Raw genomic sequence first — 25,668 nt, 5'->3', positions numbered from 1 at the left:
TTTGAAGAGTCTTCACCCCAGATGGAATTTTACATGATAAGCACATTTACAGTAATCAACTTTTTATGTATTTGGTAGCGGCCGATTCAGGGCATTCGAAAATGCATTCTAAAACAATGAGTTCTTCTACTGGCAAAAAACAAACAAACTGAATTATATTTGAGATGGTTGATTCCTGTGCTTTGGGTTCTTTAAGTGAAATATGCTTTAATTGTTAAAAAGAATACAGATCGAATCCATTTATAACTGGAATTCTTACAAAGAACTTTTGTACAGTGGCCATTATCCTTCTTCAAAGCTTATCTTCTTACCTCTCCCCACTTAGTATATCACTTGGAATAAAGTACATAAAATCATGACTTTTGAGCTGGGGGAGACCTGAGAGATAAACATGTAGTCCTAACCCACCTAAGAGGTTCCAAATCAAGATCCCTGTTTTCCACTCAAGGTCTCACTGCTGGGTAGTCCTGGGGCCGTGTCCCAGTTCAGAGCTCAAGTCCCCAAGAGGCCACTTGACGTTTACTGACTTCCACACTTGGACAACTGAGCTAAAAGCTCTTAGCCCTCACCCTTTGTTCTCCACTTTAAATCCACCTAATCTCTCGAACCATTTCTACAAACCAACTAGAGAAATATGAGGAGGGAAGAAGGAGAAATGGGAAGGGAGCCTGCCATGTCTTTTCATCAGGTTCAAGAGATTACTTCTCATCTGGCAACTCGCTATGGAAAGACTCCAAAAGACTCCACATGGCTTCTTTTTCATCTCTAGGCTTCTCATGCTGTGTTACTGACCTTGCCTTTCCTCTGCTCTAATTGCTCTACTAAAATCCTTAAAAAAAAACAAAAAAAAAACAAACAAAAAAAAAAACAAAACAAAACCAAAACCCAACAATAATCAATCAGTCTATCTTCAAATTCTCTGTGTTCATTGGTTCCTTCCCATTAGGCCTGCAAATATCACTTTTTCCTTAATAAAAATGTTCCCTTGGCTCTGTGTCCCCTTAAGGTGACCATTATTTCTTTTAAATGGTCTTTTCTTTTAAAAGTTTAAAGAACTTTTTATAATCCATTATTAGAGGATATTATATTTAAATGGATAAAAGAAAGATGGTATGAGATCATATATTGTTAAATGCCAAAATGTTTACACTGTAATTTCAGTATGCTAGTGAAAGAGGGGTATATTAAAATATAGTCATTTGTAGTTCAGGGGAAAAAATGTGATTTTCACACATTTATAGCTTTCCTAAGTATTGTAGTTTTCAAAGGAGGCTGAAATTAGGTAAAGATGTCTGTCTATTTGGAAATGAGGTTGAAGGAATTTTTATGGTAGAAAGGGTATAATCTAGATGACTAGAATCTAAGCTTTTATGATTTTATAGTATATTTTATAACCCTGTGATATGGAAGCATATGCATGTGCTTTTTTTCATAGTCAAAAGATACAATGTACTTTCTTGAAAAAGGCAAATAAGAATACCTATAATTCTTATGTCAGTTATCTCTATCTCCAATGATGATTTAATAACATTTTTCTTTCCTTACTGATGAAAATATTTTTGTATATATTATTAATGAAATATATAAATTTGACTACTCAATAGTTCTGTCTTTGAGGTATAAAATCTGTGCCGGTGTATACATGTGTTTTGATAGCTCCTCCCCCTGCCATGCCAAAAAAAAAAAAAAACCCCTCAGCATCCACACCACAAAACCATAGGCAACCACTGTTGGACAGAGTCCTTTGGGTATTTTTCAGGATTGGCGGTTCATTTGAAGAAAACAAAATCCCTCCGAATGGTTTACAGAGCTCTTTCCCGGGCATGAAATTCAAGTTGGTGTGCATGTGGTGGGTATTTCCAGGAAGAATGGGCTGAGTATGTGGCAGGAGTGTTCCTCTGAGCAGTCCCCACCTCCAGGTACCATAGGCTGAAGAGAGCAGAGGGCAGGAAGGGGGAAATGTCCATCAATGCCATACTCATGATGCAAGCCCATGTTCTGGTGACAGCAGCCTCTTCTACTTGCTCCTGGCTTTTTGCTAAGTTTTGTCCTGCTCTGTGCTTCACCGGAGACTTTAACTGTGCTCTGAGAGTTAAATAAAAAGCTTGGAGTGGAAAAATGCAAAAAGGAAGAAAGTAAAGCCTGATAACAGGCGAATGCAGAAATGTATTAGAAACTCTGGCGCTTGAGGAAAGGCGCCTTTCTGTTGTCTCTCATCAATATGGAGCCCTCTCTTTCTTGTAGTTTTATATTGCCCTGGAGACATGCTAGTGCTCGAATACTCTAACAGGGGAATAAGAGAGAAAGAGAGTGGAAATATCCAGCGCTTTTGTCTCTGGGTATATTTGGAAGTATTTTCATTTATAGAATCTTCTGGCATAGTGTTTCCTTCTTAAATGTGGCTTGCTTGACTTACCATATTCTTCAGGCATCTGTTTCAGGAGTATGATCGGGTAAAGCGTCATTCAAGTGAGATGCACTTTTCTCAGAGAAGATACAGCTTCCTTAAGGGAATAGGGCCAGGGATCATAGCCAGGAGAAAGAATAAAGATTTCTAGAAGGAACCCTGGACTGGGAATCAGGAGACATTCCATTTCCATCAAAACTAACTGGTAGTTTGTGATTTTAGCTAAGTTATTTATCTTGTCTGTAATAAAGTCTTGCTCTCTGCAAGGATTGCATGCAAAGTCCCTTTGAGAACGGGCTTCACAGACCTTAGAGAGCACGTTTCTAATTTTGATTTAGAAGCAGTTGGCATGTTGAATGTTCCCCTCATACGTTTCAAGATGAATCTGAGAATCCTGGAGCTGGAATGAGTCTTGAAGAGTCTTGTACTTTTTGAACCTCTGGGATAAACCAAAACACTCTGAGTTTCCTCATTATTATCATTGTATCCTCTGAATAAAAGCATTTTCACAGAAATACTATGTTTTAGACAATGAGGGAGTTGAAGTAGAATTTGTTTTATTTATTATCACTTAAAACAGGGTTGCCTGCTGAAATGTTACCTTCAAAGACCAGCCTGTGTGAGGTGAAGGGGCTGGCTGTAGGATCCTAGGGAGGTGCCAGGACCTCAGAGATGGGAAGCACGTACCCTGTGTGTGTGGGGAGGCCACTTCTGGGTCTTAAAATACCGATGGGCCCAGTAAAACATGCCTCTCAGTGACAAAGAGCCATTGTTGGCAATGGACAGTCTCCTATTGAGAACAATAAATTTGGATTATTAGGAATTACATGTCAGGGAATCCACCAATTTGAATAATAATAATATATAGTCATAGAAGATACACATTAGCTGTTTTCCTCAGGTATGTGATTTGTGTGAGCCTTCTTCAAAGAGACTTTCCTCTTTCTACATACATTAATCCTCTTTCATTCTCCCTAAAAAATGTTTCCCTTCCTCAGAATGATCAATTCTAGCCAGTTTTCTATTCTTATGTTCTACCATTTCTTTCAAGATATGAATGTTGAATGGTTAGCCTCCCATTCCCAAGAAAATATGCCTTAACAACTTTCTAGTGTTTAATTTCACTCCCTACAAAGAACTTGACCCAGAAATCTAACCTAAATCCTCACCTTCAACCCCCTTTCTCACATTTTATTGTTTGTAGGAGGAGCAGTTGACTGGTATTCTCCTCATAATACCCTTCATATTACTCGGGTGAAAAATTGCTGGGGTTTTTTTGTTTGTTTGTTTTGTTTTTTTTTTGTACTACAAGTCTGGAAATTTTATCGTGGATTTTGTTTTCCAATGCACTAATAATTATCATGTGATCAATGTACCTCAAACTCTCTCCAGTCTGTACACTCAAAAAAATAGTTTTTTGAACCAGACCCCATCCTTTCTGTGAGCTGACCAAACTGGGGAGATACTGGGCCTATATTGCTGCTTCTCTCTGTGAGTTAGCTCCATGCAGCTGGATCCTATTTGCTGTATGCTCTGTGACCAATATCTTTTTGCTCCCTCCTGGCTCTTTGGTAGTCGGACTCTCTTCATATTTTATCCACATAATTCATTTTCCATTTGTAAGTGTGCTACCTTGTACTCTCACTGAGGAAGCACTATCTTGTTTTTTGATGGATCATTTCTATCTCTGATTTGTCAAGGTTACTTGGAATTCTATTATTTTTTGGAAAAGCCAGAAACCTTAACTTGGTTTGTAGCTATGAAATGACTGAGAATGCTTTCGATTCCATGATGACAGCCATTGATTTAAAAAAAAAAAAAATTCAATCATATTGGACCCAGGAGTCTGGGTGCTGTTTTAGAACTACCCCAAGTTGCATTATGGCATTTATTTCTGTCACTATTAACTAATGGCTTTCCTGTTTCTGGATGTTTTTAAATTCCACAGACATTGGTATCATAGTTTCTTGCTTCGTTATAGAAACTAGATTTGAACGATTAGACTTACTGTCTAGAGGGTTTGGTTGGTGGTAGTGAAGAAAATAAACCCAATAATTGTTTAATTTATGTGTGTAGCTTTGGTAGCATTTTTAAAAAAATATTTTTAGTAGCAAGGTAAGAGTAAATAAGAATGGGTAGAAATGTCTATTTTGTAGATATTTTTGTTCTGTGTTAGACTTTGAGAATGTCTATGTTCTGATTTAAATTTAACGGCCAGTGTCCTATTTAATATATGAACATAACGAGATGCATTTTTGTTACTGTCATTACAGGTTTCAGAAGATGACAGTGAAATGTGAAGAAGTTACATTTCTTATGTGATACTTGAAAGTTAGTGACTGCTTGCCAAATTTTCCTGAAAGTTAAATATGACTTAGAAGCACTGATTTATGAAGGCTTATGATGTCATCAGTTACGACGGAAAACAAACTCCAGCAGGCCGTGAGCCTGCAGGGAGTAGACCCAGAAACATGCATGATTGTATTTAAAAACCACTGGGCACAGGTAATGTATTAGCCGCCCTTTCTCTGCTGGTCTAGGTAGCCCATGAGTCCTCTGTCCCGTTGAACCAGGGCTTTCCTACCTCTGTGATGGGTGACTGGGCTTCCAGAAACAGAGAGAGCAAAACCTTTGCAGGTAGGAAGAAAAGCAACTCTCTCTCTTTCTTTCTTCCTTTCTTCCTTCCATCCTTCCTCCTTCCCTCCTCCCATTCCTTCCTTCCTTCCTTCCTTCCTTCCTTCCTCCCTCCCTTCCTCCCCCCCCCGCCCCTTTCCTTTCTTCAGTAGGGATCTAGTTGAAAACCATGGTTTCCATAAAAGCAATTAGGGAACATGTATATTCCTCAGATATTTTTGGAAGAACAGTCGTTGACCTGAAAGGAGCTTGGACATCATGTTGGCAATAGACTTGACCAGGATTAGACCCTCTTTCCCTCCTCCCTGGTGATTTCCACCTAGTCCTTACACTGTAACAGTGCTAAAATACATATTTATTAAATATTTACCAAGTGCTGTGCTGAGTACTTCAAAGCCTTATGTCATTTACTCTTCTCCACAAACCCATAAGGCCGTTAGTGTCAGCTTCCTCATTTTACAGATGAGGGAATGGAGGATTAGAGAGGTGGAGTTAACTCTCTTGAGGTTATACAGATAGTGAGTTTCCAAGCAAGTACATAGTGGATCTTGGTCCCTTGGCTGATGTATTTGACCTTTGTGCTCTACCACTTTTCCGGCTGGTGGTCCCTGCATAATTTAAGGAAAGAAGATGCCTGGCGGTATCTGAATTTATTACAAAGCTGATTATAAAAGTTTTTTTGATTATTCAGTTTGACTTCTCTGTAACTCTGATCCGCTTGTATAGATAATTACAGGTTCAATGTTCAGAAAATTTATCAGCTCACCACTTTCCTCAGGGAGTTTACAAGTAGTAAAATAAATAAAATTGGTCTTCTTTACTACTTGTCTAACATTACACTCCCTAGGTGAGCTGGTAAGTGGCTATTTATGTGACAGTTTTTTAATGACTACCCAGTTCCTTCCTGTGGCCGCAAACAGCAGAGGGGTTAAAGCACTGAGCCTGCAAATCACAGCAATTATGGGGGACACAGTTTAGATCAAAAACAAAATCAATTCTGCTTCTGGGTCACTTACACTTTGTAGCTTCTTGTCACTAGTGTAAAGCTTCCAAGACTTTTTATGCATTTCCCATTTTCTGACATTTTGCTATTAGAATCTTAATGGGTCTGCTCTGGATTTTAAGGACACATCTGCTTCAGTAAAGGGAGGAAAGTAATTCAGGAGTTTTCCAGATAATTAGAGCAATTATCTTTGACTTTGTACTTTTATAAGTTTTTTAATTTGCTGGTTCCAAAGTGGGGTTGTGAACCCTAAGGGATGTGCCCTTTAGTCCATTGGGTATAGGAAGAGTATTTTAGAAGGCCTGTTTTTATCTTTATCTTTTGAAAATTTCTATTTAGGGTTTATTAAGTATGTAATATAGTCACATATTAGTATGTGTACATTTATTAATGTATCTAATAATTATTTGTGCTCATTTTTTTTAACTGGTAGGAGTACGCAGCTAGACGTTTAATATTGAGAATACTTTCAGCCTCAGTCGTTTCATTTGGCTGAAAAAGTCCATCATTCTAATTCGCATTCTTGGCTCTGGGCCCATTTTATTTATTTGTGTAAAAATACTTTTGTTGTAAGCATACCTGATGGGGAATCTGTGAGTGATCCATTTAGTATTCTGCACCAGTCTTCAAAGACAGGAAATATCATCGACCTCTTGATTTTATGCAGATGGATCATTTGCCCTGTCAGATTCCACCCTGGGCAAGCTTTCTCCAAACCTGCTGGAGTGTTGGAGAGTCTTACTTCAAGAATGTGTAAATACACTTTCCCACTGGTGAAGGAGTAAATATTGGTTCCATAATCAGATTACTCATTTCCATATCCATTATGAATGACTTCAGCATCATCCAACATTTTGGGTGATCTGAAGCATGGCACCCTTTGTTGAGTACAGGAAAATACTGAGTTCAGGGTAAGGATAACTTTGTCAGAGGGAATAGTGTCTAGTTATTAAATACTTCTTTTCATAAAGTGGGGACACTCTTGGTCTTATTCCTCTTTCAGTCATTTCTTTAACTTGCTTACCTCTTTAGACTTGGTTTTTCCTTTTATTTTTTTATTTTTTTTTTATTTTTAAATATTTTATTTATTTATTTGACAGAGAGAGAGAGAGATCACAAGTAGGCAGAGAGGCAGGCAGAGAGAGAGGGGGGAAGCAGGCTCCCCGCTGAGCAGAGAGCCCCATGCGGGGCTCGATCCCAGGACCCTGAGATCATGACCTGAGCTAAAGGCAGAGGCCCAACCAATGAGCCACCCAGGTGCCCCTGGTTTTTCCTTTTAAATAAATCTGCAAATTTCCCGAAGTCTCTGTCTGCTTCCAAGAAAGGCTCTTTTGGTTACCTTTATGAATAAAAATACTGGTTCAAGAAATGCACGTGCATGTCAACACCATTATTGTTAAATGGAGGTTTACTAGCCCCAGCTATGGGTTCATCATTGTAGGCTGCACCAGTGGGACAGGGGGATGTGTCAGCCTTGGTCTGGGCTTTTAAAGAATGTATGTGCTAATTTGGATGACGAGGCCAGATACATTATTAGAAAATGAATAATAGTGATTATGGGAATTAAGTCAAAGGAAGGGACTATTATCTGTGAAAATGGCTTGGGAAATGGAGGAAGTGAGATTTGGCTAGCTTGACTATAGGAAAGGAAGGTTTTGGTAACAAAGGAAAAGAACGTTTTAGCGAAGAGGTATTGGGAAGGAATGCTCAGTGTTGGCTTTTTCCGGTGGTAAAAATAGAAAGGTGAAGACAAGGCAAAGTGGAGAGGCAGGGCTACATGTGGGGTAAGGCCCGGGACCTTCAGTTGATAGGAATAAATGATACTCACTGATCTGGAGGTTTATACATTAGCACTTGCTGGGAGTCATTCAGGCTGGGGACGTATGTAGAATGGTTGAGAGGATTGGGGGAAGAATGAGCTAAAGTCTGACAGAAAATCCTGTGACTTGTGGGACGATAGCCCCTGGGTTCTCCTGAGGTAACCTAAGGAAGCCTGTAAGGCTGGCAAGAAATGTGGCCTAGTCAGAACTGGGTGACTGCATCGTATTTACTGAAGTGTCCTGTTAGCTGGCAAGCACAGTGTTATTTTTCTTTTTGTTTTTTTGTTTTTGTTTTTGTTTTTTTTTAATATGGCAAATTAGGGAAAATGAAGTCAACAGAAGTCTGTGGTATCCGGAGTTCTTCTGTTTGTTAGTATACTTAAGTACAAATTCAGCTTAATTAACATATATTTGACAGGTTCTGTTCCGCTGTTTACTAGTAGCTTCTGTTCCAGATCTTGACTTAACAAAGCAAACTTTGATGGAGGAGGATATCTGCTTGCCCACCTACACCTTGCTGTCTGTCAGAGACAGCTTGTTCTGCAACCTCCATCATCTAAGGCAGTCTGGGATTCTAGAGGCTCGCAGGCGTAGAGGCCTTGAACTAGTCAAGCACTTGAGTTTCCCAAGGGCTCCCTGGATTCAGGGAGCTCATGACATCCCCAGAAGGGTTCTCTAGTGGACATTCAGGAATAGTTATGTTCCTAACAGTGACTCCAGAGAATCAAGGCTACAGGAATCCTACAGCCTGGTTGCTGGCCTGTGCTTCCTGTCGCTTTCTGAGATGCCATCTTGCGCTGGAAAATTGTCAGAACAGTGAATCGAAAATCCGAATCTGCCTGTATCTTGTTTCTAGTTGGACACTTTAGTGGCCTCTGGGCACCTACAGGCCAGGATGTCACATAGGGTCTTGATTTTACTCTTTGTCTCTGATCTAGTCTTCAGAAATGCAATGTTACTTGGAGTTCCTAGCCACCCCCACTCCTAGGCAGTGCCTGGCACGCTAGTTCAGGCTTCTCTGCCTTAGGCATTTCCTCCTCTTCCTGCCTATAATATCCCTCCCGCTGGCTAAATGCCTCTTTTTCTTAAGGACTCATTTGGGACATCATTTCTTCTAGGAAACCTTCTGTGTTCTCTTCTATGTTTCCACTCTGTGCTCCAACAACATCCCAAGTGTTTTTTCGCTGTCAGACCAACCACGTTTTATTAAAATTACATGTACAGTAGCTTCTTCCCAATCTCATTTTGAGCTCCTCATGATCAGAGACCATTTGTAGCTTACCTACATCTCCAGTGTCAAGAATATCGTAAGCCTATTGTAGATGTTCAATAAATCACCAAGAATATTGTAAGTCTATTGTAGATGTTCAATAAATTGTTGAACCAAGAGACAGGAAATATGAAGTACAACTTTAGAAGAGCTAGGTGACTTAGAAAACACCTTTGAACATGCACTCATATTAAAACATTCTGTAGTTTTCTAGTAGGATCTTTGGACTGGCATTTAAAAAAAAAAGATTTTATTTATTTATTTGACAGAGAGAGAGCACAGTTAGGGGGAGCAGACTCCCCGCTGGGCAGGGAGCTCCATGGGGGGCTCGATCCCAGGACTGTGGAATCATGACCTGAGCCAAAGGCAGACACTTAAGGGACTGAGCCACCCAGGCGCTCTGGGACTTACATTTAATGATGAACAATTTGGGGGAGTGAATGGATATTTAATTTTTCTAGTAGTCTCTAAGAACAGTTTATAGTCTAGTAGACTACTGTTTTTATCTCTTGCTTTTGCTTCTTTGCTTCTTCTGAATGGAAGAGCAAACAAGAAGTAAGAAGCATTGGTCCAGCAGATAATAAACTATTGAACTATATTTCCATGTAAGTTAACCTGCCCCCACACTAGTTTTTTCCACAATGGCAGAGTTGTACTTTGTGAAGCTTCTTGCATTTTGCGCTATTCATTCTCTGTCTTCTCCTTTTAAGAATTGAATCAGTATTGGTTATATACTTAGTGGTATCTATTCTTAGAGCCAGGAAAACAGAGGTGATGGGTTAAAAATAAAATAAATTGGGGGACACCAGGTGGCTCAGTCAGTTAAGCATCCGACTCTTGATTTTGGCTCAGGTCATGATCTCAGGGTCCTGGAATTGAGCCCCTCCTTGAGCTCCACGCTCAAGTCAAATAAAAATAAACAAATATTAAACAAAACAAAACAAAACAAGTGGAAATGCACATTTCTATGTGCTTCTGGTTGGTCAGTAGCCAAAAGCTTCTCCTCACCATCCTCAGCCTTCAAAAGTAAGTGGTTATACAGTTTTAAACCAAGAAAATGTCAGAGCTCAAATAGAGTAATGGCGGTAGACAAAGTAAAGCTAGTGGGTCTCGCAGCCTTTTTCTTCTTGATGGGGGTGGGGATAGGAAAGACAATGAGGTTAGTTAATTAAGTTAAATGTCTTCCCATAATAATGCAAAAATAGATAATGTGTTTTAAGTACAGTATCTTTTTTTTCCTTAAGATTTTATTTATTTATTTGACAGAGAGAAAGTGAGAGAGGGAACACAAGCAGGGGAAGTGGGGGAGAAGGAGAAGCAGGCTTCCTGCAGAGCAGGGATCCTGATGTAGGGCAGGATCCCCGGACCCTGGGATCTTGACTTGAGCCAAAGGCAGATGCTTAATGACTGAGCCACTCAGGTGGCCCTTAAGTACAGTATCTTGTATGCAGCTCCAAGTAGCCTGATTCTATTAAAGAAGTATAGGGTACTGATAGTGGATTTGAAATGTGCATTTCAGTCTGCCTCCATGAAACCGATTCTCTCATTCTGTTCATCTTCGTTCTTTTGGTCTGTGCCTTGTCGTAGATTAACTGACAGCAATTAAATAAAGTCTTTGAGAGACGAAACATGGGGAACTATTAGGGAATCCGATCTTCTTAATATCTTAGGTGATGTTTGTTAATATTTAAAAAAATTATATCTCAGCTTTTCAAGTAGCTCTAAAGTTGACAGTAGGAAGTAAAGCAGAACAAAAGCTATGTTTCTTTAGAGGGTCGAGGCATTAACTTGTGCTCCGATTGGACCTTGAAATGTTGAACCTGTGGAAATGTCAGCAACTCACCCTCTATATGCTCAGTGTAAGTCTGTTTTGGCCATGGAATGGAATATTATTGTAAGGGCCTATTCAGCCAGAGCAGCCCCACCCTGGTAGAACTGCCATTTTGTTGTAAAACTTAAATTGACCTTGCCCCCCCTCCCCCGAACTTATTTAAAAGCAAGTCGGGGAAACCAGTCCCAAGTAACAAAGTCCAAGTACAAGGGTGGGTCAGGCCATGTGGAGGTATTCAATCAGTGGGGGGCGCATACTGTCTCCTAGCTACCAGGGAGTATGGGCCTCCGCCCTTTGGGAGCCATTTGGTGCCAATCCTAACCAAGGTGTGATAGGCTGGTTCAAATGTCTACTAGGGTAAATTGTAATTCAACTGGTCACCTAGCATCACTGTAGAGTTTCCTGTATGTGTTACAATCTCATGGGCCACCTGTGTGTGGCCAGGCCCAACCACATGGCCTTTGCTCTATAAAAGTTAGTCTGGAAAGCAGGGAGGGGTCGTCCTCTCTGTAGGGGCGGCCCCGACAGCTCTGTTTGACGGTTGGTCTGATTCCTGATGCTTGGCGCAAAATAAAACTTTGCTTGACCTTCGCTTTGTATCAGTCTCACTCCTTTAATCACGGACCCATTATTGGGGTACCCAATTTTGGGGGACCCAACATTATTACATAGATCATTACTCTTAAATCCTTTCCCTAATACATAAATTTAAAAAACATATCTAAGGAGTAGTTTATTATGTTATTTTATTGATTGATGTTCCTACTATGTTTCTTTGTTGCAGTAATGCTAGACCACCTCTGGTCCCAAGGAGGAATGGTGTGTACCTGTAGCGCCTGCTTTTCCCCGATTTATCCCAGATTTAGACATGCCTCTGGAGTTTGGGACTGGAGTGGAAATGAACCAAATTGTACAAGCACATGTATATTATTAGGCTGTTATCTTAATATAAAAAGAAACAACTCAGTAGATGTCTCTCATGGCAGGCAGTGTGCAAGGAGTACGCCAGATTGAAAGACATCGCTGTTAAGTAATGATTAAGGACTGGATGGAACTTACCTTTGTTGTAGTTATTTGGTACATTAAGTGGAATTTGCCTTAAGATCGTAAAAGCCTGCCCTTCTTCTGTGTGGTGGAAAATGTTGCTTAGTAACTTGGTTTTTTCCACGATGCCACTTTAAATTAGCATTCCAAAGGATTTCAAAGTATGGGTTGTACTCACTTGACTTTCTTGAAATAATGAGGCTCTAACTAAAGCAGCATAAGTAGTCATTTCTTAATACGTGCATGTATGTAAGACACAAAACAATATTAAGATGGAGTCAGAGCTAAGCTGACAGATAAACACTCGTGTTTACCACAAAGAATAATCATTTGTTAGCTGGAGGAGTGATTATGTGGCTCTTTCATTCTGAAAGCATTTGAGCTTCCTATTTAGAATTTGTGAATATTGGAATTCAGACCTATTATTACTGACCGTCGGGGACCATCATTAGAGCTAAGGATAGGAGTAGCAGATAGCCTCAGTGAAAGAAAGATGCTCTTTGTTCATCTCATTTACCCGTAACAACGTTCCATTAACCTAAGTCAAATGACTTAGGTTGAAATGTAGCTCTATTGGTCAGATGGTAATTTGTGTACCATCATTTACACTATTGATTTTTTGGTGTGTTTGTTTCTTTTTAGAATTGTGATAATTTACATGAGGATCTCTATGTGATCCAGGCTCATGATTCACACACATATATACCAGCTTGTATTTGTTAAAGTTTGTGGACCAACAAATGCCAATAAATGCCGAAACGTTGACAATGCTATTTCCCAGCTTAGCTGGCTTACTCAATGAGCTTGGGCTATTATCAGGGGCTGATTGCTTTATTCAATGGCATTTTCAGCCTAGAGAAGTGAACTTGTAAAGGAAATGTTTGCATAGCATGTTTTGCTTGTTTTCCCTCTCTTCCATCCTTGGGTCCCTCCAGCTCCCTTAGTAGTACTTTTTCCCCTGAACTAAATCCCGGAGGCAAAGTATATAGCCCAGAAGCCAGGGCTGGGAGACCTGTGGCAGGGTCGAGAGCCCAAGATAGAGGATCTCAAGGGAACGTGCTTGGCCTGGGGATGCCACTGGGAGCAGCATGGGACTGTGGATTTGTGGGACTAGAAGGTCAGAGTGGATCAACGCGTGACAGTAGGCAGCAGGCAGAAGTCAGCACACAGGAATCTCAGGGTTTGGTGGAAGTGATGTGAGAAGACAGCGCTAAAGGAAAGAATAAGGAAAAGTCCAGTCACATCAGGCATCTGTCTGCAGAAGTGGAGAGAACTGTGACACCAGCTGGGCAGCAAACTTGGGACATCAGAATTTCTTCGGCGTTTTAGTGCATGTTGTGCGCTAGGCAAGAAGCTTCTTAGACATTCCCCGTCTGGTTAGGCCCCAGGCCCTGGCTATGGGCCCCAAGAACCCACTCAGAAAAGCAGGTCGTGGGTGTATCTGCCGGGAAGAGAAAAGGAGGTGGCCTGGGCGGGTCCTGACACCTGAGGAGGGACGTTAAGGACATGTGTCAGCAGAGGCATAATTAGCACTTTGCTGAGCACTGTGGATTCCGTGACTCACAGGCCCGGTGTAACACACCCTCTTCCTGGCAGTGAAACCACGCGGCCTGGGCTGGGAATGAGTGCGGGCTCCTAATATGTCCGCTCCATTCCACACGACCAATAAACCTTACATCTTCTGTGGGTTATCAAAGCTCTGCACTGGCATTTCTCTGCCTAGTAACCCAGAAGGCAGGGTTGACGAGGCTTATGCTATCAAGAGGGTAAAGATTCTTCAATTCCAAAGTGGCTCAGTTTGCCTTCTGTATAAAAACCTCAGTTCTCTCTCTCTCTCTCTTTTTTGCTATGACAAACCTTAAAAAAAAAGTAGGTCTTTTTGCAAAGGAATTACAGTATACAATACAGTATACAATAATATAAATGACAAATCTATGAGAAGAATGTACTTTGTGCCCATGTAAATAGTTTTGTATATTACTTACACACATTTAGGTATGTGAGAAACACATGCATGCATGTAGTCTACGTACATATACACATGTGTAAATTTATATTGCTTAGGAATTTCTGAGAATTAGGAGACTTCAATTATGAATTGTTTTTAACTCAGTGTTTTGGTCCCTTTTAAAAGACATAGTATGAGATTACTATGTCTATTTTAATTTTTATTTATATTATGAAATTAGATCAGTTTACAGGGGAGAAGAACTCATTAACCTAAAAATCCCATTTATGTCTTTTCAGACTCATTTCTGATCCTACGTCTATTTGTCAGTATATTTAGTTTTTAACTTAAATTGTTTCATATATACATTTGCGTGTAGTGATTTGATTCACTTAGTGTTTATTTTTAATAGCTTTATTGTATGGTGATGTAACATTTTCATTATGATCCTCTTATTATTGACTGACTGAGTCAATGGTGTTTTTATTTTTCATTATTGAAAATATCATTGGTGTGAACCTTTCTTAACAAATTATTTTTAGATTGTTTCCTTGGGGCATTTTCCCCAAAGTGAGATTACCAAGTCAAAGGGCAGGAGTAATATTATAGCTTCAGTTACAGATTGCCAAATTGTTTTCCAGAAAGATCGAGCTAATTTGTGTCACCACTAACAGTATATAAAGCACAGTTTCAATTTTCAACAGTTTAGACAGCCTGAGCACACATGAGAAGTATAATTACATTTCTACCCCTAGGCCTACCTGTATGTAGATAGCTCTCATAAGTAAACTCAGTATGTGGACTTTGAAATTAGGGCACTGATGAAGTATGTTACTAATTTATTCTTCAGAATGTGGAGCCTTGAAGGTAAAGCATTTGGGGCTGGAGAAAATGCGTATTGAGGTGGCCCCTTTTGGAAATGTGCGTTACTGTGGTCCCACACCAGAAACTGCCAAGGCCAGAGCAGAGTTTAGGACAGCCAGGCCCCAGCATTTCTGCCAGTGAGGGTTTCTGCCAGTGAGGTCCTCAGGCCTCTGAGGAATTCTGGAGGACTTCTGGGAAGTTGGGGGAGGTGGGGAGGGGGTGAGTTCTGGAGTCTGGCATGCCTTGAAGGAGAGGGCTTGTCCAGTGGGTACACTGGGGCCACTGGTCCCTGAGCCCTGTTCCACCCAGGTAGCTGCTCACTGAAGGCCTTTCTCATTGGACATGCCAACTTGGGTGTTGGAGTGATTTTTTCCTTTGTGACAGCATTATTAATTTCATAATGCAGGTTGGTAGAGATGACAGATTCTGTGAAAATCTATTCATCCTGGATACACTTGCCTGGTCTATAAAGGCTCCTTTGCCTCATTTCTGACAGGGGAAAATCTCAGACCTTTTCCAGAGGAATAAATTTTTCTCATTGCTCATGCATGCTGACATAACATTGTACCTTTGCCAGCTTCCCCAGTGACTTGCAAAAATTCTATAACCTAAAAATAGGCCACGTAACAGCACGTTATAGAACTGGGCCAGGAGGGTACAGCAGAAGACACACATAATCCCTACAGTATGCAGTTCAGGAAGGCAGAAAGGACCAAAGATCAAGTCATTGATAAGGTTTTGCATTGTCTCAGATTATGTGTATACATTTTAAAGGAAGTAAACTGAATGGATCTTATCCTAGAAATTCCAAGTCATATGGTTGCATGGGAGTTGAGATGAAAAAATTGTTTTAATTTCTAGGTCCCAAGGTGGAAATAATCTTGATGGACAGAGAGAGGTAGGAAGCATTCAGTAGTCAGCAGAGAGAAACAACAGGGTTGTCACGTGACCTAACTGGGATTTATGTATATTTTTACCATCAACTGATTTTTTTTCTTCTGGTGGTGAAATGTATATAACAAAGATTTCCGTCTTAACCTTTCTTATGTTTCCAGTTCAGTGGCGTTAAACAACATATGCAACCATCACCACTATTTCCAAAACTTTTATCGCCTCCATCAGAGACTTGCTATGTTAGGGATTTATTTTGTAATTGGTCATGTCAGAAATTTTTCTGGTTTAAAAAAATGCAGAGTTCAAAACCTTCATTTTATTTTATTTTTTTTTAGTTTCAGCATATGCCATTCTGCTAGGTATGTGTCCCACATTCATCAGTTTCCTTTCATCCAACCTAATCTTGCAGGCGTGATAGAAGAAGGTGCCCATACAAATAGAAGGGGGAGAGATGTTCGGTCAAGGACGTGTGAGGAGCTGTGTTCCCTGTTGGAACCTCCAAATCAACTCTGTAGAAGAACATGGGCAGACTTAAATTAGTTTTAATAAATTAGTCTTAAATAAATCTACTTATTTAATGTATTCTAAAATTAAAAAGCAGTATTACATTCTTGACAGTTCAGAAAAAATTTGAGAACTTGTCATGCCTTTGAACACAAAAATAATTATTATTTTTCCATATTTCTTTTTTTTCTTTTTCTTTTTTTTTTTTTTTAAAGATTTTTAAAAATTTATTTGACAGACAGATCACAAGTAGGCAGAGAGGCAGGCAGAGAGAGACAGGAGGAGGAGGCAGGCTCCCTGCTGAGCAGAGAGCCCGATGCAGGACTCGATCCAAGGACCCTGAGATCATGACCTGAGCCAAAGGCAGAGGCTTTAACCTCTGAGCCACCCAGGCGCCCCTATTTTTCCATATTTCTTTTTGATTTTTTCTTCACATACATGTTTTTGATACAGTTGATAATGATGGATCTAACCGTATATAAATGACTTTTCATCTATTATATCACTCACAGTTTTTCATTTTGCTTAGTGGTTTTTATAATAAAGGCTTATGAATGGATGTAACTTAATTTTTTTAAACATATGATCTTCTTTGACATTTAGGTTGCCAAAATTTATAACTATTATAAATGAACATCTTCAAACACATGCTTTCTATAGTTTAACCACTTCATCTTATCCTCATGAGAGAGGCAAACACAGGATTCATAGTTATCTTTTTTTAAAAAGATTTTATTTATTTATTTGAGAGAGAGAGAACATGAGCAGGGGTGGGGAGTGGCAGAAGAGGCAGAGGGAGAAGCAGACTCCCTGTGGACTCGATCCCAGTACCCTGAGATCATGACCTGGGCCAAAGTCAGATGGTTAACCAACTGAGCCACTCAGGCGCCCCTTCATAATTTACCTTATTGTGGGCCATGGCTCCTCATTTCCCATGAAGATATGACACAGTCAGTGGCGGTGCGTTTTTGTAATGATGGTAAACAAGAGGTGGATGACAGATGTCTGCATTGGTTGCAGGTTGTGAAGATCTTAGAGAAGCACGACCCGTTGAAGAACACCCAGGCAAAATATGGGTCCATCCCTCCAGATGAGGCCAGTGCTGTACAGAATTATGTAGAACACATGCTCTTCTTGCTGATCGAAGAGCAAGCCAAGGATGCTGCGATGGGGCCAATTTTGGAATTTGTGGTCTCAGAGAACATCATGGAGAAGCTCTTCCTTTGGAGCCTGCGGAGGGAATTTACTGATGAGACTAAAATCGAGCAGCTCAAGATGTATGAGATGTTGGTCACCCAGTCCCACCAGCCTCTGCTGCACCACAAGCCCATCCTGAAGCCCCTGATGATGTTGCTGAGCTCTTGTTCGGGAACAACCACCCCCACCGTGGAGGGGAAGCTGGTTGTCCTGCTCAATCAGCTTTGTTCCATCCTTGCCAAAGATCCCTCTATCCTGGAACTCTTCTTCCACACTAGTGAGGACCAAGGGGCCGCCAACTTCCTCATCTTCTCCCTTCTGATTCCCTTCATTCACCGAGAGGGGACAGTAGGTCAGCAGGCCCGGGATGCTTTGCTGTTCATCATGTCCCTGTCTGCCGAGAACAGCATGGTGGCCCATCACATTGTGGAGAACACCTACTTTTGTCCGGTAAGTCCCTCTCATTGGCGTGCTTTCCATCCACTCCCCTTTTCCTCTCCTGTGCTACTGGTAAATACTTTTTCTACTCCTTTCTTTTCATCAAGTTGTCCTTGGCACCTTCTAAGGGAAGATGTTTGCAGGAAATCTTTTGGAGGGAGCAGGGAAATCTAAGTTGAGACGCTATTTGGCTGAGCATTGTCAGCTCAAAATAAGCCAGCAGAGGAAACTATATGCATTACCATTTCTTGTGTCATTTCTGTTGGATTAGGAATGATTTTAGTTTTTTTCCAAGAGCGTATCCTGAGAGATCGGTGAAACCTGCACTTTCTGTATTCCTGCTTTTCAAGTTGATTTCGCACCCTACCTAGAATCATAGCATGCGGTGAGCCTGCTCAGCTGGTTTCACAAATTAATTTGTTTCTCAGCAAGATAATGACCATAATCGTAGATACAAAACACCGGTTCTATTTTTAAAAATAAACACATATCAGTTTGAGGGAGCAGGAAATCTGCTACTCTGTACAGTTTCCTAATCATCAGCCTGGTGAGAAAGAGAGCACAAGGTCCTTGGCAGACGTTACCATGCCCGGTGGTCCAACCATGGTCACAGGTCCACAAAGGAATGGGAGCCGTCTGGGACCCCGAAGATACTTCAGGGCTCTGATTAGTTTTTTTGTGTCAGTGTTGTCTTTAGAAGGGGGGGTTCAAGTGGCAGATTTATATATTCTGATTTGTTGGAGATGTTGGGCAATAGCTCTTTTCATGTTCCCTGCTCAGTGAACACTGTCTAGTCCATTGGCTTTTCTTTTATCATCACCTCATGGCACTCCTTGATAAACTATATCATCTTGAGTATGCCTGCTTCTGCTGGAATCTTAGGGCCTTTAATTAGTTTATTAACAGGCCAGCAAGTTGCCACAAGTAGATTAGATTCGGGATGCCTGGGTGGCTCAGTTGGTTAAGCAGCTGCCTTCGGCTCAGGTCATGATCCCAGCGTCCTGGGATCGAGTCCCACATCGGGCTCCTTGCTCATCAGGGAGCCTGCTTCTCCCTCTGCCTCTGCCTGCCATTCTATCTGCCTGTGCTTGCTCTCTCTCCCTCTCTCTCTCTGACAAATAAATAAATAAAATCTTTAAAAAAAAAAAAAAAAGTAGATTAGATTCATTATTAACAAAGGCTGTATGGGTAGTTCTTGAATGGAGAGAGGGCAGTTGGGAATGTCTGTGGGGCATGCTTTGTCGTCACAGGGGCATGAGGTGGCCACAGAGGGAGGTCAGCTAGTGCTCAGTGGGCAGCAACCAGGGATGCTCCGTGTCTGGTAATTTGTGGAACAATCTTGCACAGTAAAGAACAGACTTGCCCAAAATGCTCATAGCAACCCTAGTGAGTAATGCACTCTGTTTTGCTTTGAGGTTCAAAACCAGTAATCTTCTTTATGCTACTAAATTCTTATTTTTACTGGTGAATATTTATTTTGGGCAAACAAATGGGTAAAAATTTTGAAAAGCAGAACTTCCGTTAAGAAATTCCAGGTACCGGGGCGCCTGGGTGGCTCAGTGGGTTGAGCCTCTGCCTTCAGCTCAGGTCATGATCTCAGGGTCCTGGGATCAAGCCCGCATCGGGCTCTCTGCTCAGCGGGGAGCCTGCTTCCTCCTTTCTCTCTGCCTGCCTCTCTGCCTACTTGTGATCTCTGTCAAATAAATAAAATCTTAAAAAAAAAAAAAAAAAAAGAAATTCCAGGTACCATGCATCTCTTTTGGGTTCTGATGAGTAGAATTAGAAATTGTACAAAGATTGATAGTCAAACGAGAAGGAAAGAACCAATTCCCTTCATGTGTGCCAACGTAGTAAATGTCCCTTCCTTATTGCCTTCAGTGTTGTAGTTTCTTATGGACTCTTTTTAAAGAATATATTGTAGGTAAAAATGGGACTTCTCACTTGAACCTAAGCATCTTTGGAGTACATTGCTGTATTACTTTTCTATTTCTGCTGTAATAAATTACTTTAAACAAGACAGATTCATTATCTTACAGTATTATCTTACTGTAGGTTAGAAGTCCAGCAGGTCTCACTGGGCTAAAATTGAGGTATCAGCAGGGCTATGCTCCTTTCTGGAGGCTCTCATGGTGAGTGTATTTCCTTGCCTCTTAACTAAATCTAACAAATAAATGAAAATTTTCTATAGAGAAAATTATAATAAAACTTTATTGAAGGGCATAAAAGCAGACCTAAATGAATGGAAAGTTATTTAGTTTGTAGGTACCATGTAGATGACACTTTCCCTGCAAATCAATCCATAAGGTTAGTGCCATTCATGTGTTACAACTTTTTATTACCAAAAAAAGTAAAATACAGAAAACTTGGAAGAATACTGAAATGAACACCACATACACACCACTTACATTCGAAATCGTTATTATTTGTGTTTATCATCTATGCTTTTGGGTTGTGCTATACCATTTGAAATGACGATACAGACATTTGGAATTAAGTTATAGACATCAAATACTTTCGTATGTATCTCCTACAAATGAGAGCACTGCCTACATAACCACAGTACCATGATCACACCTCAGAGAACTATGCAATAATTCCAAATGTGATCTAATATCTAGTTTCTCAGTTATGTCCCAAGTGGTTCTTATAGGTTGTTGTTTTTTTTTCCCCCAACTGGAGTCCAGTACAAGGTGCATTTCTGACCTGTCGTATGTCTAAGTCACTATTGCTCTATAATAGCGCCCATTTCTTTCTCCCTGACACTGACTTTAACAGAACCACCATTGTCTTGTTGAATGCCCCACATGCTCTGGGGTTGTTTCTAACGTAGTTTTACTTGTCCCTATCCCCTGTATGTCCTGCAAATTGGAAGTTAGGTCTAAGTGCTTGATTAGGTTCAGGTTAAGTTTGTAAGAATACATTACGGGCGATGTGGTACACTTCTTACTGCATTGTATCAAGAGGAACGTGCTGGGTGGTCTCCCTTTTGTGATGCTACATTGGTCACTTGATTAGTTAAGGTGATGACCACTGTATCTTTCCAGGTAAAGGTAACACTTCCCCTCTGCAATTGTAAGGTGTAGTTTGTGAGGTGTTAATGTGACTTAAATCAAAATTCCAATAGGGTTCTTCATGAAACATGGCAAATCAGTGCTAACAATCATATAAATATGTGTACAAGACCAGGAATAACATAATTATGAAGAATGGTACCAGCAATATATTTGTTGAGAACTTACCCTGTGCCAGATACTATTCTTAGTGATTTATATGTATTAAATCATCTTATCCTCACAACTGTGGGTACGAGTGTAACACCCTTTTTATAGATAAGAAATTGAGGCACAATGACATGAAGTAAGTCTATACAAGGCCACATGGCTAGTAAGAGAAAAGGTCAGGATCTGAACATGGGCAGTTTGGCTTTAGGACCCATGTGCTTAACCACCACTTTGTACCTGGGTAGTAAAATATCAAGACATCCGATAATGCATGAGCCATAACGAAATGACTGGAATTAAGAACAGAAACACAGACTGGGAGAAGATACTTGCAACACATGTAACTACAAACGGTTGGTGCCCAAAATACGCAAAAATAATTGTAATGCTACCAGTTAATAAGAAAATGATGAAGCAACCCAATAGAAAACTGGGCAAAGGGTATGCAGGGCCAGTTCCCAGAAGATGCCCAAAGCCGATAAACATATGAAAATATGCTCATCTTCCCTAGTATCAGGGAAAGTGCAGATGGAACCTGCAGTTAGACACCAGGTAATGCTCATTAGGGTGGCTAACTGTTGGATGTCTGATAACACCAAATGTTGTCGAGGGGGAGGAGAAACAGGAACTCTTGAGAATATAAAGTGATACGATAACTCAGGGAAGCTTTGCTAATGTTTAATAAGATGGGATACTTGCATACCATGTGATCCTGCCTCTTTACTTCTTGTTATCTGCTCTAGGGAAATCTGGCACACAGAGATACACAAAAGGACATTCAGTAGAATAGAGATTTGAGGAAGAGCAAAATAGAAATATATTAAGGAAAAAAAATAAATGAACTGGATTATTCTGTGTCAGTGGAGTACTACTCAGGATTCCAAATGAGTAAGTCACATGTATTAGCATGTAACTGCACTACATGTGTGAACACCAATAATCTAAAAAACATGTTGAACAGAAAAAATAGCAAAAGGTTTCATACAGTATGTTAGTATTTACATAAAGCTACATATAGTTTGAACTCACAGAATCTTTGTGTATACTGTTTTGTTATTTTTTTTTTTTATATGTATGTATATAGCAAAAGTACAAAACCAAGCACAGGAATAAATTACACTAAGGTCAAAATTGTGATTACTTTTGGGGATGAAGGAAGGAGAAGAGATGGTAATGGGATTGGAGTAGGGTTTAGCTCTATTTGTAATGTGCTTTTTTGGGGGAAAAAATAGAGTGTTCCAAAGACATTATGACAAAATATTAAAATCTGTTTAATCTTGGGAGAGGTTTTCTATTTTGTTTTATATGTTTATGGTATTTCGTACTTCAAAATATAAATGTATTAGGAGAAGAATGGAGGATGTTTTCAATGTTAGGATATCCACTTATTATGTGTTATAAGCAGATTTCACCGAGTAATTGTTGCTTTTATAAAAACGTGTTTTAGGGGCACCTGGGAGGCTCAGTCAGTTAAGCATCCGACTCTTGATCTCAGCTCAGGTCTTTATCTCAAGAGTTGTGAGTTCTGGCCTCCTCGTTGGGTTCCATGCTGGTTCCAACCTACTTACAAACAAACAAAAACAAACAAACAAAAAAAACCCCAGGTGTTTTAAAACACCAAACAGTTCATTAAAATTGAAGAGAAAACAACAGCTTCAGCTGACCTTATTTTCTAGAATGGAACACAGAGCTTCGTTGTGGTAAGTTGCACCTCAGGATAGATCCCATAATCTCATTTATACCTAGTTTTCTATAATTACATCTGACAACATAATTAAAAAAAAAAAAAAGAACTCTTTATGTTGAAGATAAAAGCGTACTCTGTTAGTTATCCAGCTAAGGACCACAATTGACAAAAAGCTTTCTCTAATTAGTATGGTTGTCAAAGTGTGTTAACATCAGGCTTTGGGAAGAGTAATGGCTCTTTCAGAAAACTGGACCACTTTTGGAAACTTCTATGGTTGTAGTAGGTAGGAAAGTCTTGTTAAGCTGCCTCTACTGTCAAGACATGCTCTCCCAAGAAAAGGAGTTTGAGAATACTCTGGGGAACAATGTAGGGCCAACAAATGATTGGCAACTCAGTATGACCCTGTCATTTTGGATTTTTTTGGCCACATATTGGTGATTATGCCCTCATCACTGTTACAGATTGGCCAAAGTAGAAAGCCGCTTATACGTAAACCAAGAAACGCAAATTGAAGTAAGCAACCTGTAGGCACACAGCCGCTGATAGAAAGTTATTTATCCTATACCCCAAATTTATGAGGGCTTTTTATTTTGGCAAGTTGCATCAAATGATCCCCACCAGCTGTTCTGCCGCTAGCTTCAGACTAAAGCCATCTGCTGAAAATCTTTTTCTTTTGCTAAAATTAACTGGGTACCATTGGATGTTTCAAGTTAAAGATGGACGTTCCCTGAATTGTTCAGCCCTCCGTGCATGTCCTCTTTCTTACCTCCACTGGAAACACTGCGGTGCGTAAGCCATGATCCCTGTCTCAGCTCATGCATTATTTTCTTTAGTGCTTACATTAGCACACTGAAGAAATGGAACCCTGGGACCCTCTGTGAATGGCAGAGTCGGGTTTGAAACCCTTAAGTCTGATACTAAAATCCACAGTCTCAACAAGTACCGTACTCATCGGCTGTCAGAGAAGGAGTTTTAAACTGTTGTTAACCGTAGGGTATTATATGGTGTTTAGTTTTCTTTTAGGATGCCCTTCAGAGAAGATAAGTTGGAAACACCAAGTTAACACTTAATGGGCTAGGAATAAATATGTTTTACAATTCTTTTGTATGTGCTCAGGATCCAATAAAAGGTTCAAATAGTGGATAGACATTTATTTATTTTTAAAGACTTTATCTATTCGAGACAGAGCGAGTGTGCGCACAAGTAGGGGGAGCAGGAGAGGGAGAAGCAGACTCTTCGCTGAGCAAGGAGCCGTCTTGGGGCTCAGTCCCAGGACCCTGGGATCATGACCTGAGCCAAAGGCAGATGCTTAAGCAACTGAGCCGCCCAGGCTCCCCATAGACTTTTTACTTTTAACTAAATGTTCAGTGTCCTTATATTTTGAAAATTTCAGTTAAAAGGGATATTTAGAAGGAAGTAGATTGTGCCATCACACTGCTGGGAAAATGATCCACAAACCTGGTGTTGCCTCTCTTTTTCCCTTGTCCCGTGCCCATAGCACCCTCTGTGTCCCTCTGTGGAGCAGTAGTCTTTCCAGTCGTCTTTATTCATTCTGTGGCTGTTTTCTCCAGCTCACCTGCTCTGACCTGTTCTCTGCTCACTCCCCAGCACCAGCCATACATAGTGCCTCGCTCACAGTCACTCTTCTAGAAATACTTGTGGGTGGGGTGAATGAATCTGAACTCTGAGCAGAGTCTTGGAAAGGGAAATATAAATATTTAGCAGTCAAGATTTGGGATCTTGTTCTTCAAACTATGTCACACTCTGTTCGGCAGACTCTTTTCTTCCCTGTTTCTCTGCTGTTCTGAAAGCAGCACAGTTACCCTCTAACTCCATTTTGTGGAGGTGAGAACTTGGCAGGACTCTGTGTCCGGCTGTCGTGCAGCACTGTCCTGCACAGGCAGGCTTCCCCTTGCATCTCAGCCATGCCCTTTTCTGAATACTCCTCTAAAAAAGTGAATATTAGGTATATGTTATTTTTAATTACTGTCAGTGATGTATGTAATTTGAAAATTAATGTCACTGTAATTATATTGATATACAGAATAGTGATTCCCAGCTTTTGAGTCAGGCATATTAAATCTGTCTTTATGAATTCATCTTCAAAGCCTCAAAGTGGTTAAGGAATTGGAAGTATGCAGAATTAAAGCCTTTGTACTGCGGTTAATTTAGCATGAGTTAGCAAATGTAATTGATTTTTAAAATGTGACATCAAGATTAGATTCCCCTGCAAGGAGAACTCTCAGTCTGTGTTCCTTCTTGCCAGAAGCTCCAAATTTATAACTGGCAACTCACCGGGGTCACATTCAAAACGAGAATTAAAATGATTTGTTTGGGTATGTTGACAAGGAGTTAAATACTTTAAACAGAGGGCATTGTTCTTTGGGACCTCAGATGCCCGACTGAAAAAGAGATCAGTGCACCATCTTGTTTACTGTTCATTTCCTATACTTTAACATAGGATCTGGCCTGAAGGTGTTCAATTTGTTTTGAGTGAGTGAATGCGTGCGTGAATAAAGGCCACTAGCAAACACAGAAATGTATATAATTGGATTTCTCCCATACTGAAATGGTTTGTCTGTTTTTCTCACGGCCCCTCATACGCCACTGGGGGCTTCTATTCCATATCGGGCCCTCCCCCGTCCACCTCTCTCCCATGGCGTCAGCCAGTTTCCCTACATGAAGACCTCCAGATTCTCAGTCTCCAGGCCTGTACTCTGTTGTCGAGTGGGATGTATTACTCATGGCAAGTCCTGCTAGTGTCTGATGTTCAGCATACCTGACTGGACAGATCAGCCACACCTCCAGTGTGGACAAGAATGAACAAGTCAGACCAGCTGAGCTGGAGAAGATGGCCAACAAACTAAATGCAAGAAGGACCACTGCTCCACAGAGGGACACAGAGG

General features: G+C 40.5%; 1 protein-coding gene across 1 annotated transcript in view; it reads left to right on the top strand.

Moving 5' to 3' along the window:
- LOC111156815 (family with sequence similarity 160 member A1) overlaps positions 1-25,668 on the top strand; it is a 155,284-nt gene that overhangs the window by 71,012 nt on the left and 58,604 nt on the right. The window contains exons 2-3 of the mRNA XM_022517902.1: positions 4,681-4,912; positions 17,240-17,866. Coding sequence (XP_022373610.1) covers positions 4,808-4,912; positions 17,240-17,866 — 732 coding nt within the window. The 5' untranslated portion in view covers positions 4,681-4,807. The remainder of the gene's footprint in view (positions 1-4,680; positions 4,913-17,239; positions 17,867-25,668) is intronic.

The sequence above is a fragment of the Enhydra lutris genome, unplaced genomic scaffold, assembly GCF_002288905.1.
Source record: "Enhydra lutris kenyoni isolate GAN:26980312 unplaced genomic scaffold, ASM228890v2 scaffoldscaffold3, whole genome shotgun sequence".
Classification (NCBI taxonomy): Eukaryota; Metazoa; Chordata; class Mammalia; order Carnivora; family Mustelidae; genus Enhydra; species Enhydra lutris.
The sequence above is the reverse complement of the archived record's forward strand: the minus strand, read 5'-3'. Positions and strand labels throughout refer to the sequence as shown.